This window comes from Triplophysa rosa, linkage group LG4, assembly GCF_024868665.1.
Source record: "Triplophysa rosa linkage group LG4, Trosa_1v2, whole genome shotgun sequence".
Classification (NCBI taxonomy): domain Eukaryota; kingdom Metazoa; phylum Chordata; class Actinopteri; order Cypriniformes; family Nemacheilidae; genus Triplophysa; species Triplophysa rosa.
Window position 1 is genome coordinate 8,204,566 of NC_079893.1, and position 13,902 is coordinate 8,218,467.

Genomic DNA, 13,902 nt, shown 5'->3' on the forward strand with positions numbered 1-13,902 from the left:
TTGTGCTGGTTTAAGCTGGTCATGTGCTGGTCCTTATATGGTCATGTGTTGGTTTAAGATGGTCCTGAGCTGGTTTAAGCTGGTCCTAAACCAGCTCAGGACCAGCTTAAACAAGCACAAACCAGCTACCATGCTTCAAAACCTACAGAACCAGCATATTTTGTTTTTTTCAACAGGGAGTGCATAGTTATAAAAAAAACTTTTCATTGAGTTTGCTTTCATCTTTATGTCAACAAATGTTTGTGAGCATCCTTATGTTCTTTCCAAAGATAAGATGCCAGGTTAAACACTGAAATGCTCCAGCCACCTACATTGAAACTAGAACAAGTGAAAACCTCAGGAAACTTGAGCACTTAATGCACTCAAATTTACAATTCCGGTTTTCTAACCCTTAAAGGGGTTACAGTATATGACACGGCTAAAATGAATAATCGTTTGTTTTAGATGTAATGCAATGTGTACTCACAATTTAAGGTTAAAAAATGCTGTATTTTCCACATACATGTTTGTATCTCCTCTTTGCCCCGCCTGAAAAGCGAGGTGTGCTATGATTGGCCAGTTAACCAGTGCGTAGTGATTGGTCGAATACTGCAAGTGTGTGACGGAAATGTAACGCCTCTTACCATACTTAAAACATCAGGTTCCAAAGCAATTGTACTGACAGGTACGCCCACCTTACCTGCGTATACATTTGGGCGGTCTTAGTCAAATCATACCACAAACTGACGTAGATTTGTGGGGGTGTGGTTACACGAGGCGTTTCAGGCAGGTCTGGGTGAGCATTCGCTTTTAGATAGAATACATCTTTTGATCTGACACTTTAATTTTTGCAATTTTGCGTGTCTAATACATGCAGGGGCAACTTATAACACACCAAAGACACAGAAAAACAAGAATTCGCACCATATGACCACTTTAAAACAACCCTAGAAAACTTAATAACAATGTTAGGCTTTCATGACAATGGAGCTTGTATTAGATAACAGATACTCCCTCACACAAAAATACATACAAAGATTTGTGTCATTTGTGCCTTTGGTCTGCTTTTCTCTTGCCAAGCCCCCGCTGTGTCTTGTGCCAAGTGTGGTAAAGGATGCTACAGTAGGAAATGATTCCATTATTCTCCTTGAACACCTATGATACGTTTGTCTCCTTCCTGTTTCATATCGATGGTGACAACATTTCCAGCGCCAACAGAACATATGAAAATCATCAGAGAAGAGAGAGTGGATAAGCATCTGGTGTTTTGCGACCCAAAAGCCCATTGCCATAACGACCTGAAAATTAACCATGAATGCTCTGGGTCTCCGGGCAAACCTTGCGTGATTTAACCAGGCTGTGCAGCCCACATTCCTGGCTTGATACAGAGAGCCTTTGATGTGTCTCAAAACAGGGGGCCATTGTACTGCCATCAGGCCTGCGTTTTATCATCCATCACACACCAGAATGCCAAGCCATAGAGCCCCAGGGGGTCATTACATAACTCAAATGGTCTACAAACTCATCCTGAACTGAGCAGGAGACAAAAGCATTTCAGAACTCATCAGTCTTGAAACAGATATCAAGAGATCGGAACCGAAATTTGGTCAACAGACAAATCCTAGCAACTACGGTGATGCAACACCTCATCTCTTTTTCAACAATCATTCATTTAGTTGGCCATTATAAACTAGGCAAATACATTTTAAAATATGTGATGAACTGAAAATAAAGTTGCATGTTCATTTCTAGGCAATTTTTATGGTAGGTTTGGATAATTTGCACTTCATAAAAACCCGCTTCATCCAAACCCCAAAAATCTGTCGTCATTTACTCACCCTCAAGTTGTTCCAAATCTGTATACATTTCTTTGTTCTGATGAACACAGAGAAAGATATTTGGAAGAATGCTTGTAACCAAACAGTTCTTGGCCACCACTCACTGCCATAGTAGGAAAAGTTGCTATATGTTCTGTTGAACACAAAAGAAGATATTTTGAAAAATTTAGGAAAGCAAAGAGTTACGGGGCATTTTTGACTACCATTGTCATTTTTCCTGCTGTGGTAGTCAATAGTGCCCCAGAACTGTTTGGTTACAATCATTCTTCCAAATATCTTTCTATGTGTTCATTGGAACAACTCGAGGGTGAGTAAATAATGACAGAATTTTCATTTTTGGGTGAACTATCCCTTAAACTGAAAAAGGTAACACGTTATTGAAACAATCTCATGCCATATGATTAATTTCCTATTTTTGCTGTATCAAAATAATGCTGCCTGCTGTAGGTGATGACAATAAAACATGAGACCATGTGAACTTACCTGCTCGGTCTTTCTCAGAAAAAACTGCAGAGCCCTAAAAGAAAAGAAAGACACAATTAATAAACAAAAAGGCAAAACATGTTGTTTATTGTATCACTTCTGAAAGCCAACTTAGATATAAAATTCCTGAAATTGAATTCTATTGAGTTCATATTTCACTTTTCACCACAATCCACAGACAACTAGTGAATAGTCGGGTTTCACAATGTAAATCTATGAACGTAGCTTACATTTCAAACCAAGCCAGTAGAAACTAGCCCACCACCTGTCCCTGAGAGTAAAGCACTGTGTGTGTGTGTGTGTGTGTCCACCAAGTGCAGCTGGCCAAGAAATAAGGCCATTTGTGTAGCCATGAAACCTTGAAACCCCCCATGCACTCATATGAACAAGATACCCCACCACACAGAGACCAACACACACACAAATACACATATGCCTTTATATGCTGTAGATTCACTGATATCATGCTTTATTATCAAGTGTTTGTGTTATTACCCACGATTTGTTAGATCATGTGTGTTATGGTCGATAACGCTGATAAGTGTGTTATTTTAATAATAAAAGGTTATGAGACCATAAAAATAACCTGCTGCATAGTTTTAACATTATGACATGTCTCAAACTTTGGTGGCCAGATTATTTAGGAAAATTATACATTCAGACAGACTACTTGGCCAAGGCATCAATAAGTCTTAAATTCATCACAACTGTTCCAAAATATTTCCAAAATTAGCACAATTGTAGATCTGGTTAAATTGCCCCATTTCATGACTTTTTTAGTCAGCCAAACAGGAATTTCTGTGATTCTCCATGCGGAGCGCAGAAAGAATGTCGGGGTCTCTGTTTGTGGATGACCTTCATCCACAGAACCGCTCTGTCCGCTGATCTTTGACCTTGTGTAATCCAATGGTCCCTGGAACAGATCATATTGACAGAAGCACCTCATCGGCCTTTAAAGAAGGATGCGTCCTGTTCTACAAAGAATGTGGCTTTCTCTCAAACTGAAGTCGCCATCAAAACATCACAGTGTACTCTTTATCTCGCTCATTCTTGGTTTTTATGTTTTATCTCTCTCCCCAATTCCTTTATTGCCCTCCGTTATCACATTCTCTAGTTTTATCTCCCCCGTTTTTTGTCCACTATCTTTTGCTTTTTTTAACGTACCCTCATCCTTGAGTCCGCCCATTCTCGCCTCACGAAGCCAAAGGCATGCTGGGAATAACATTTGTGTATGCGAGGGGTAAAAGTGACTTATCAAAAGAGTCTGATGTGAAAAGGAGTGCCTGCATGTGTCTGAGCACATGTGTGTGTGGATCAGAGAAAACAGGAACATGTTGACATCCCTTGGGGTGTTTACAGCAAGATCGCAATCTAAATGGACATGGTGCACCTTAGAGATTAAAAACCACTTGTCTTTAAGTTTGCATGGAAAAACCATCACTATTCTCATGTCATAGTGTGTGTGGATCAGAATGTAGATGTTCATATGATTTGAACAACAGGTACAAGCAGTACATGTTCCTGGATAAAAATCCCTGATGGTCCTGATGGGAATTCCGATCATCCCATCAGACTTCAGGGTTTGGTTTAGGGTTAATATTACACCATTCTTATCAACCGATCATCTTCCCTCTGGTAATTTGATCCACGTCTTGACAAAGTGCTTTTTTATGTATGCATATAAAGTAGAAAAAGATGGGTATGATTGGTCAACAAATGTTATACATGTGAAAGATTTGGCTTAAACTGACCATTTTTTCTTACCTAATGGTAAAATGTGTAATTTCAGCATAAATAGCAGAGCCTACAAACTACAGAACTACAAAAGCAACTTATCTTTTATTGGTCCAATAAACTTTTTGTCCTGTTCCAAACTCACACCACTGGCTCTCAAATCTCAGGATATTTTTTTTTCAGTTATGACAAAATTATGATCAAATTAGTTCACCCAGTGTCGAGATCACATTTAAATAACACAATTACTCATTGACTTTTAAAAGAAAGTCGTTTTAGGACAATGGAACGGCATATACTGTCAAAAAGGTACAAAAACTGTCAAAGGATATTAGTACCTCAAAAGTGCACATTGCTACCATGTATACATATACACCTAAATTGTGCATATTAGGACCTTTTAAAAGCGTACCGTCCCTTTTTTACAAACAGTGTAGGGACAGTATTAAAAAAAACCTTCAACTTTAAAATATAATCTACCCGACAGATTCATTTCTCCATAGCGGAAGACAAATCCACCCATGACATTCCTCTGTTTGTTGATGGTGCTGCCACAGATGTATGGATAAAGTGTTGTCTTGCACCCAAACTGTCTATGCAAGGGAACACACACAGACACCAATACACACAAAAGCACACAACTACATGCACATGCACAGAGAGGGCACACATTTACAAATACCTCAACGTGGTTTATCTAAATCCCACGCCCATGAACACAGCAACATAATCAGTAAATAAATCAGCAAAAATCCCCCTTCAACAATGCGGTTGTGATATTTATGGCTAAATAATAACCGTGGCACAGTCAGCTAACGGCAAAATAAGCCCCGTGCTGGCACACTGCAAGCGATCGAAAGTAAATCATCCATACACGCTTACACACATACACAGGCATGCCAACACCAACAAGATTCTAAGCTACAGCTTAAAATATACATCAACATGCCTTCGAAAGTCAAAATCAAGACCCCTCGACCCTCAATTTCATAAGCACGGTTATACAAATTTCAAGACGGGAGCTCACAAATGGCATGAAATTTGATGCAGTAGCGAGTTAGTCGTGTTATCGTAGCGTGACTGTGTGCACCATAATAACTCTCTCGACATTCCTCTGGGTGTAGGCCTGTTGTTTTCTCAAATTCACAGAAACATCTCAAGGTCACTGACAGTAAAATACTATTAATACTTAGGAGGGCTTCTGGCATACTTAGAATAACTACATTTGTCTCAGAGCACTGTTATCATGTGCTATTCCAAACACAACGCCCACCCATTTCATACGAGCGGGAAGAGGCCCAACACAACACAAGATGGAGAGCAATAGAGAAAATAAATGAAGAAACAAGAGGATCATTAGTGGCCAACCATCATAATTACTATCGCTCATATTTGGTTAGGTTTGGCCAACTCTGACTATTAAACTTTGGCATGCAAATCGCCTCACATTGGCTGTGCTACTGACATGAATGATAGCTCAATGGGTTGTTGAGGAGAAGTGTGCTTGAAATATTCTGCGACTGAAGATCTTTGCCTGGCGGATGAAAATTCTAAGTTTTGCTTTAGCAAACACAAATTCTACAAAAATGTAAAAATGCAGAATTGCATCCTCTTAAACTAAGTGTGGAAAGATTGTTTATATTGTGGTAAAACGGACCATCGCACTTGCCAGTCAGCACTGGACCACCCAAGTATACATGTCATATGTTACATTTCAGTCATGAGAGTGAGAGGTTTTTATAAGTGTGAGTGTGTGAGCATGTGAATGTGTGTGTCCCCTGTCGTTGTGGGGCAGCACTAGGTCACATTTTTAGCTCTGAAAGGTCCCTGGGCACAGGTTGTCACGGCATTAGGGATCAGAGGTCGTGTCAGGTGTCCAACAAAAAACAACAGCGTAGAGAACTCAATTACACATTCACTGCGTGTGTGTGGGGGGGTACTTGGTTAACTATATTTTGGGGGCAGATTTGTGGCCAAAAACGAGCAAAACCAGACAAATATGAGCAAAACCTCCCTTTGTGGATTTCAAAAAGCTATAAAATCTAGTTAATACAGTTTTCACAATGTAAAAAGTTTTGTTTAGGTTTAGGTTAAGAGTGTGGGTTAAGTTATCTATAACTAGCTGTGTATACAAACAATAGACATCTATGGAATGTCCTAATTTAGATAAATAAGTAAGTAAATGTGTGTGTGTGGGTGGGACTGCATACATAAAAAGCAAATACATATATAAAACAGACTATATTTATATTACCAGCTCATACTTGGGGTTAGGGTTTTCTCTTCCAAGAATTAAACTTTAGCACCTAACTTGTCCCTCATGTACATCATATGGCTTGTTGAGGAGAAGTTTGCCATTTTTTTCTGAGTAATCAGATTGAGGATTTAGAGGATTAGATTGAGGGATGGACCTAAACTATATTTGAAGAGTTTGGTTCCAAAATGAGATCCATTTTTAAACTCTTTAAAAAATCATGTTTTTTATGGAGTTATCATGTTTTTATTGTGTTTTATTGTGTTAGTTAGCTGTATTTGTTATTATGGCTTAAATCATAACAAACCAACTGCAGTTTGATTGATATTAATTGGAAGGCACAATAAAAAAAACAAGATTTTTGAAATGAAAAAAAAACGGTGTTATCTCATTTTTGAACCAAACCCTTCATTTATAGGGTCCTAGATTTTGCGCTGATCTGAGAGTGAGATATTTTGTCTTTGGTAAGCAAGCACCTAGCTATCTAGCAATACCTTGACAAACACCCACACACACATCTTAGCACATTTTCCTCAGAAAACTTTAAGTGCCATTAAAGATTGTTTATAAAAGGCATCAGTGTGTAACAGTTTACCTATGGTTATTGCTATAAATAAACAATAACAATTATGAGAGAGAGAGACAGAGAGAGAAGTGTGCACGTGCAAGTTGAGCAGGTTTACCAGCCACCTAGTCTAGTTAAGAATGTGCAGCTGGCAGGGGTCACACTGGCCCACCCAATGGGTAAGGTTTGTGTGTGTGTGTGTGTGCGTGTGTGTGTGTGTGTGTGTGTGTGTGTGAGAGAGAGAGTGTGTGCACTTCAGTCACCTTTAGTGCAAAGTTATCTTACTACACCTTCTTTTTGCCATACATAAATGTGTTTCTCAAAGATACATGTTGGGATAAAATAACTATAAACATATGTTGTGTTTGTACACACTATTTAGGTACATTTGGAATCCATTTCTGATCTCAAAGAAAATCTTATTGAGCATGTTTATACTGGACATACAGTATACTGTATACATACCGTTTGTAGAGTGCATGGATGCAGAGATGCTATCTAACCCCTCCCCGAACCTCAAACATTTTCCATAACTAATGAAGACATTCCTGCACGTGTGCTGAGAAACGTGGGAAAAACGTACCCTCTCTTTTTCCCCCTTCAAGAATGTTCTTGTCGACAGTGAGAACACTTCTTCATATCATAATAACTTCCATGTGTTTTATGCGAGCCATATCGACAGGAAGTGATGTCAGGTTTCCCTCAGAGCGTGTTACATGATGTAAACTGTAGTCATGACTCATTTTCAAAGAAATCCAAAGCTAATGACAGAAATGACCAAATTTTAAGAAATGCGAAATATTAAAGTCTAATATTTTGTCCAGCCTGTGCTTTGTTCCTGAAGCTCAAAGGTTAAATTTCCAGGGAACACACAGAGATAAAATGCCAAATGCATGAATATAATTTTGGCCTACATAAATCTAAATCTATGGCAAAGGTTTTTTAATTTCAACACAAGTGATCAGGGACAAACACTTATTTTTGAAGACCATCTCAAGGAGTCAAGCACATTCCCTCCAAAAGTCACCAACATCACAATGGCTGACATTTTCACCCTTTTCCGGAATTTGTGGATTAGAGAAAGAGTCGGCAGGCTAATCTCTGTAATCCAGTATAATCCAGGCTCCGATAACAATGGAAGACGCTGAGTTAGGCAGACGGCACTTTGGGAAAAAACAAATGAGGCTCACCTATGGAGCGGGATTAGGGTGCCATGCAGAGGGGAATTACCCCGCTGGACACAGCAGTGTGTGACTGAAAGAAAGTGAAAAAGGTAAAGAACAAACGCTGTCTCCATGCTAAAAATCAAACAAAACTAAAATAACTAAATTACATTTCTTACAGTCATTGTTTTTCTCCTTAAGCGTAAACCTCATACATTTTCCTTATTATTGTATGTCATTGTGCTTTACAAGTAAATTTATCCTACACGTAGATACATGAATACCGTACAGATCATAAATCTAAACACTCATAAAAGTATCAACGGATGATTTTCAAATAATAGGGAAATTACATTCTTTACATTTTTAAGAGCTTGTGTGTGTTTGCGTGTGTACATGTACTACAAGTAACATCTGTTTCGATCCTTCCTCTGCCTGTGCACGTTTGCAGATTTACTTTGAGATTTATATTTATCGATGCACTCACTCACGGGAGTCCCTGTCACGCACATTTATTAAACCAAAAAAGCATCATTTGAATTTAGTCAATAAAGGACTGAACTCCACTTTGGCTGTTGTCTTTCGTTTGATATGCAAATATGACGCCCGTTCCGGACACATAGAGTTCTTATGATGGAGCCTCGGGGGCCTCAGACAAATATATTGAGTTCTGCCCATGCTGGGCCAATGAGATATCAACACCACAATGTGAGCCAAATACACCAAACATCTTGTGTTCCTGACAGGCTTGACTTATGGGATGAAAGTGGGGTGATCCACTCATGTTTCAGGCTCATGTAAGTTGAGAGTAAGAGAGTACATTATGGTCATTATGAGCGACGACGGCGTACAGAATCACAGGTTCGTTTGGACTGGTGATGGAGAGCTGTAAATGAACGTTATTAGTTACCAACTGTAAGACTGTGTGGTAAAGAATTAGTAGGGTGTTTACAGAATGAAAGCATGTTCATGAGGCGGCTTAGATGTTTTCAGAAGCTTCTGGCATCTCCAAAACACAACCAGCTCTTTCTTTTAAATCCTCTTACATAAACTGAAATGTCAGATCGGGACTGGATCTGTAAAATCGAATGATATCATGCCATTCATGTATCATGTCTGCTTTCTTTCCTTTTTGTCTCCAAAACAGAGAAAGAGAGAGAGAGAGAGACGGAGGTCTTGTTTTGGGCCTTTAGAATGCCTGATACAGCACCCACGACCTTGAACATTTTGGAAAACAGCAATTTCCTGCCGAAGGTCAAAAAGAGGTTATATTTTCCACATCCTTCTCCGAAAACAATCAGTTCTTGCTGATTTGTCATTCATTCTCTCTCTCTCTCTCTCTCTCTCTAATTTAAATCTCATAGAAAATGTAATAGTGCAGAATGTTTTCTGTGAGGGTTGTGTTTAAGGCTAGTGTGATGGTAAGTAGATAGAATACAGTATAGACGATTTCAGTTGCAACAATATAAACAAACGTTCTGTGGCCACTTCCGATAGACCTCCGCAAAGAATCTATAACTGTTGAGTAGTTTTAATTTAATTTAAACAATTATTATACAACAAAATATAAATGTAAATTAATATAAATTTTAAATAAATATCAAATAAATTGTTATATTATAACAGAACACAGACCAGAAAATAACCTCAGGCAAGGCCCGTGTGTCCGATCTATCCTGTCCATAAAAGTTATTATGTGCATAGGCATGAGTCTTTATAAAACATGGAAATCGAGTGTAAGTGTTTTACGTGCACTATAGTGTTTACAAAAGTATCGGTGAATAACCTGAATGGGTTCAAATACTCGTCCCACAATATCGATACCAAATTTAAATGAAAATCTGTTCATCATTTAAATGTATTAACTAACATCAACAAACAATGAGAAATACATTTGTTAAAGTATTTATTAATTTTTTTATGTTAGTTAATAAAATGCAACGTTTTATGTTAGCTCTGCTCCATTAAATAATATTAACACATACAACTTTTGATTTTAATAGGTAAACGTTTTAGTAAATGTTGAAATTAATTAACAGATTAACAATTTAACATACATAAATAATGTAAAAATATACAGTCTTCTTATATTTATCTGGTAAAAATAAAAAAAATAACTGCCTTAATGTTGTGGCAGTGTTTTCCCGGTCATGTTGAAAATGGTACGGTATACCTTTATTTTTCAAGGTATCATTTCAAAGTTAAAAAATTCCAGTATCATGACAACAACAGTGAACTGGAGATGAAAACGTTATCAGTAAAAGTAGAAAGCACATGAAATAAAATAAAAAAATGTGTGTGTATGTGACATACTCTAATATTCTGATCATAGAGCATATACCTATTTTCCAAAATGTTTTAGTATTATTATAAAACTGTTCATGAATTCAAACAAAACAGCAGCACTTTTCATGTCAGTCAGACATTATCATCCCATGTACTGCAAGTGCAGTTCCTGACCAGAATATGCTGCATTATAAACCAGACCTCGTGCCATTAAGTCAAATGTCTACTTACACAACACAAGGCTTATTGGAATTGATTTGTGTGCCAGAAGGTCAGAAGGTTCACAGTACACATACACTGCAAACACTTTAAACAGGCTACAAGCAGTCAAAAGAGCTCATTATTCAGTACCTGCTATAACTTCTCTCTATTTATTTAACTTTCTATCATCCTGGTTGTGAAGACCTTGAAAGGATGGCACATACGCAGCGAATACCATCTATTTGACAGAGCATAACTTTGTTTTGATACCTTTGATGTGTTATTTATAGAAAAACTAAAGTAGTTCATCTTTATTACACACTCATCCAGAAAAAACATACTGTATGGTGACCCCTCAGTAACCGTCAGTCTGGTCATTCACTGTCACTTTGAGACAACGACAACAAACAACATAAATTAGCAGTGAAGGGTATCTGTGGACTTTTAGATTGCAACATCTATGTTTAAAATGCCTTCGCAACAGCAAAGGGGTTTGCGTGCAAATGCTGTTAACGGGCTATTTAGCGTTTGTGTGTGTGTGTATCGTCAAGGCTATCTGTCATGTCTTTACCTGGTACGTTTATGTAATCCTGTGAGGAATGGCAAAAACGAACAAACAAAAAGATGTGCAAGCGGACACTCTCTCGCACACAAACACACACAACTGATGGTCGCAGACACTGAACAAGTGTCAACGTAAACAGTAGTTACGCCTGTAAACATGACTTTATCCCTGCGTCTGTTTGATGTCACGCGTGCTTTTCGCTATGATGTCTGCATGCGTGTCTGCGGGTACTTGCTCGAACATGCAGGTTTGCATTCTTCTTGCCATACATTATGTTGTTTGAATAATCCTCTCTCTCTCATTCTGTCTGTCTCCATCTCTCGTCTCCTTGACATCTCTCTGAGCACTTTGCTATCTTGACCCATTAATCAAGATTAAACGGATCTATTCGCCTGCTTCATTTTTTTCATGACCTCAGTCAGGATGGCAACAGAATGAAAGATAAGACAAACAGGATCAAATTAAGATAAGAAAGAAATCTTGGTAGAGAGACTGCACTTATCAACTTTAAAGGGTCTCAGTGTGATTGCCTCATTATTTTATGTTTAAAACACTGTATGGTCAAACATATAAGGAAACCACCTCGGTTTGCTATTCAAGTAATTTCCGTATGCAACATCAATGTTATGCCATACAATGTTTTAGATTATAGTGTGTTTTCATTCTTCTGTGGAACAATTATGAAGATATTTTGAGTGGTTTTGTGTCCATAAAATGAAAGTCAATGGGATCCAATGTTGCTTGGAATGACATGAGGGTAAGTGAATGATGAAAAAAATCCATTTTTGGGTGAACTATTCCTTTAAAGGGGTCATATTGGATGGCTAAAACAAAAATTATAGTGTGTATTTGGTGTAATACAGTGTGTTTATGGGGTTTACGGTAAATACCGTGCATTACTGTTGCTCTTCGTTGCACCACCTTTCTGAAACGCCTCGATTTTTAACAAAGCTCGTCGTTGTGAAAAGCGCTGTGTGCTCTGATTGGCCGGCTACCCAGTGCGTTGTGATTGGCCGAATTCCTTAGGCATGTGGCAAAAATGTAACACCTCTTACCATATTTGGAACATCAACCTTCAAAGCATATTGACAGCTGATAATGTCCCCGGTACCGTGTGAGTTCAAGCCTGAATATGATCCAGAAAATGCATTTGACCAAGCGGATTAATCAAGTTTGCCAGCGCGACTTTGCCAGCAGAGTGTAATAGATCGATCAGGTTTTATTTTTTATTAATTTACTATTAGCTATAGCTAACTTCTTGAGTAGCCTTTGACGCTGTCTCTCGTTATATTGACTTTTTTCACGTAGCATCACGCTGCAGGTGATAACAGCCCTAGGATACGAGGCTGAATTACTGATCTATATTGTTCTTCAACGCTTCTCACAAACTGACGTAGAAATGTGGAGGCGTGTTTAAATGAGGCATTTTTGGCGGGTTTGGATGAGCCTCCGCTTTTAAATATAACATCTCTTTTGGTTTGAGACTTTAATTTTTGCAATTTTACGTGTCTAATATATGCATGAACAACTTGTAAGATACAGGAAAACATGAAATCGCGTCATAAGACTGCTTTAAGTGACATCGTCTCAAGGTTGCTCAAAGGGATTTGATTGGTTATGAAGAGGCTACTGAAGTGTCCAACACTTAGACATCGATTTCAGTATGCCGAATAACAATGTAAACAGTAAATTAAAGGGGTGTTGTGCCACTTCAAGGCATAGTCTCTCTCTCTCTCTCTCTCTCTCTCTTTCAGATTACATACAGCTGCTGGAACATGATAATGACACCCTTTACTGTCTGCCAACTTCCACTAGCTAAAACCAACAGAGGAACATTTCTTATGATCTTCCCTGTGGTATATGTGTGTGTCTAGCTGTGCATTTAAGTATGTGCGAAATGCAGGTTAGAGACGGACAGAATGTGTATTTTTGTATGTTTGACGTGAGAGTCTTTCCTTTGATTAGCCATTATGCTTGACTCCACATTTCAGAAACACAGGCCAAGAAACGCTTTAAGTGGGAGTGAGTGGCAGAAATGGACAGAATGTTTGAATGTTTTGTGTATGGGTAAAGGTTAAAACGACCTGTTGGGAAAAGGCTGAAAGCAGAAAAATAGCTATAAAGTGATTTCAGTGAGTAAATGTGGAGTTGGAAATAAAAGACTGATCGATCTGTTGTTGCTATTTCTATCAAGCCACTTTGTTGGCTTACTTGATAACGTAACAGTTATAAAACTTTATGTCACCCATAAACATGTTTTGTCGTTGGATCGATTTCCATTGGCGGTGGAGTAATCGCTAACTGTTTTGCTACCTGCTGCAAAAATTAAAAATTGTGCATTTAAACTACATGTTTTTGGGGATTCTTAGGTCTGTGTTCAACTAACCTCATTCTTTGGTCTAGCTCCGGAGTTCCCCAAAGGTCCTGAAGAAGACAGTGATGATGAAGAGCGATATATTGGAGTGTTTAAGGACTGAGAGGAGGCTGAGAGACTTCCTGCTGAATCCAGCATTTCTAAATCAACTTCCTGTTTAGGACAAGAGTTACAAAATCTTCGTATAAAATCAGATGTTTCACCGGAATTAAGGTTAGATCATTTACTGATTTACCAAAGAATTTAGTGATCTGTGTGTGTCATTTAAATAGAAGATCCTGTATGGTCCAAAGTACTCACAGAGATGATGCGCCTTTTGAGGTTGGGTGTGCCATTGAGGGAGGAGGTGGAGCTAAGAGCGTTCTCAATTTCCTGGTCCAGCTGATCCAACTTCATTATTAACAGAACCATGGAGTCCAAACGGGACCTCTCCTTCTCTCTCTCCTCCCGTGAGGTCTGC

At 38.4% G+C, this 13,902-nt stretch overlaps 1 protein-coding gene across 1 annotated transcript in view; it reads right to left on the bottom strand.

The window, feature by feature from the left end:
- Positions 1-13,902, bottom strand: part of dlc1 (DLC1 Rho GTPase activating protein) — a 90,720-nt gene that overhangs the window by 61,595 nt on the left and 15,223 nt on the right. Inside the window, exons 3-5 of the mRNA XM_057331395.1 lie at positions 13,743-13,898; positions 13,455-13,595; positions 2,301-2,334 (exon numbers count right to left, since the gene is read on the bottom strand). Coding sequence (XP_057187378.1) covers positions 2,301-2,334; positions 13,455-13,595; positions 13,743-13,898 — 331 coding nt within the window. The remainder of the gene's footprint in view (positions 1-2,300; positions 2,335-13,454; positions 13,596-13,742; positions 13,899-13,902) is intronic.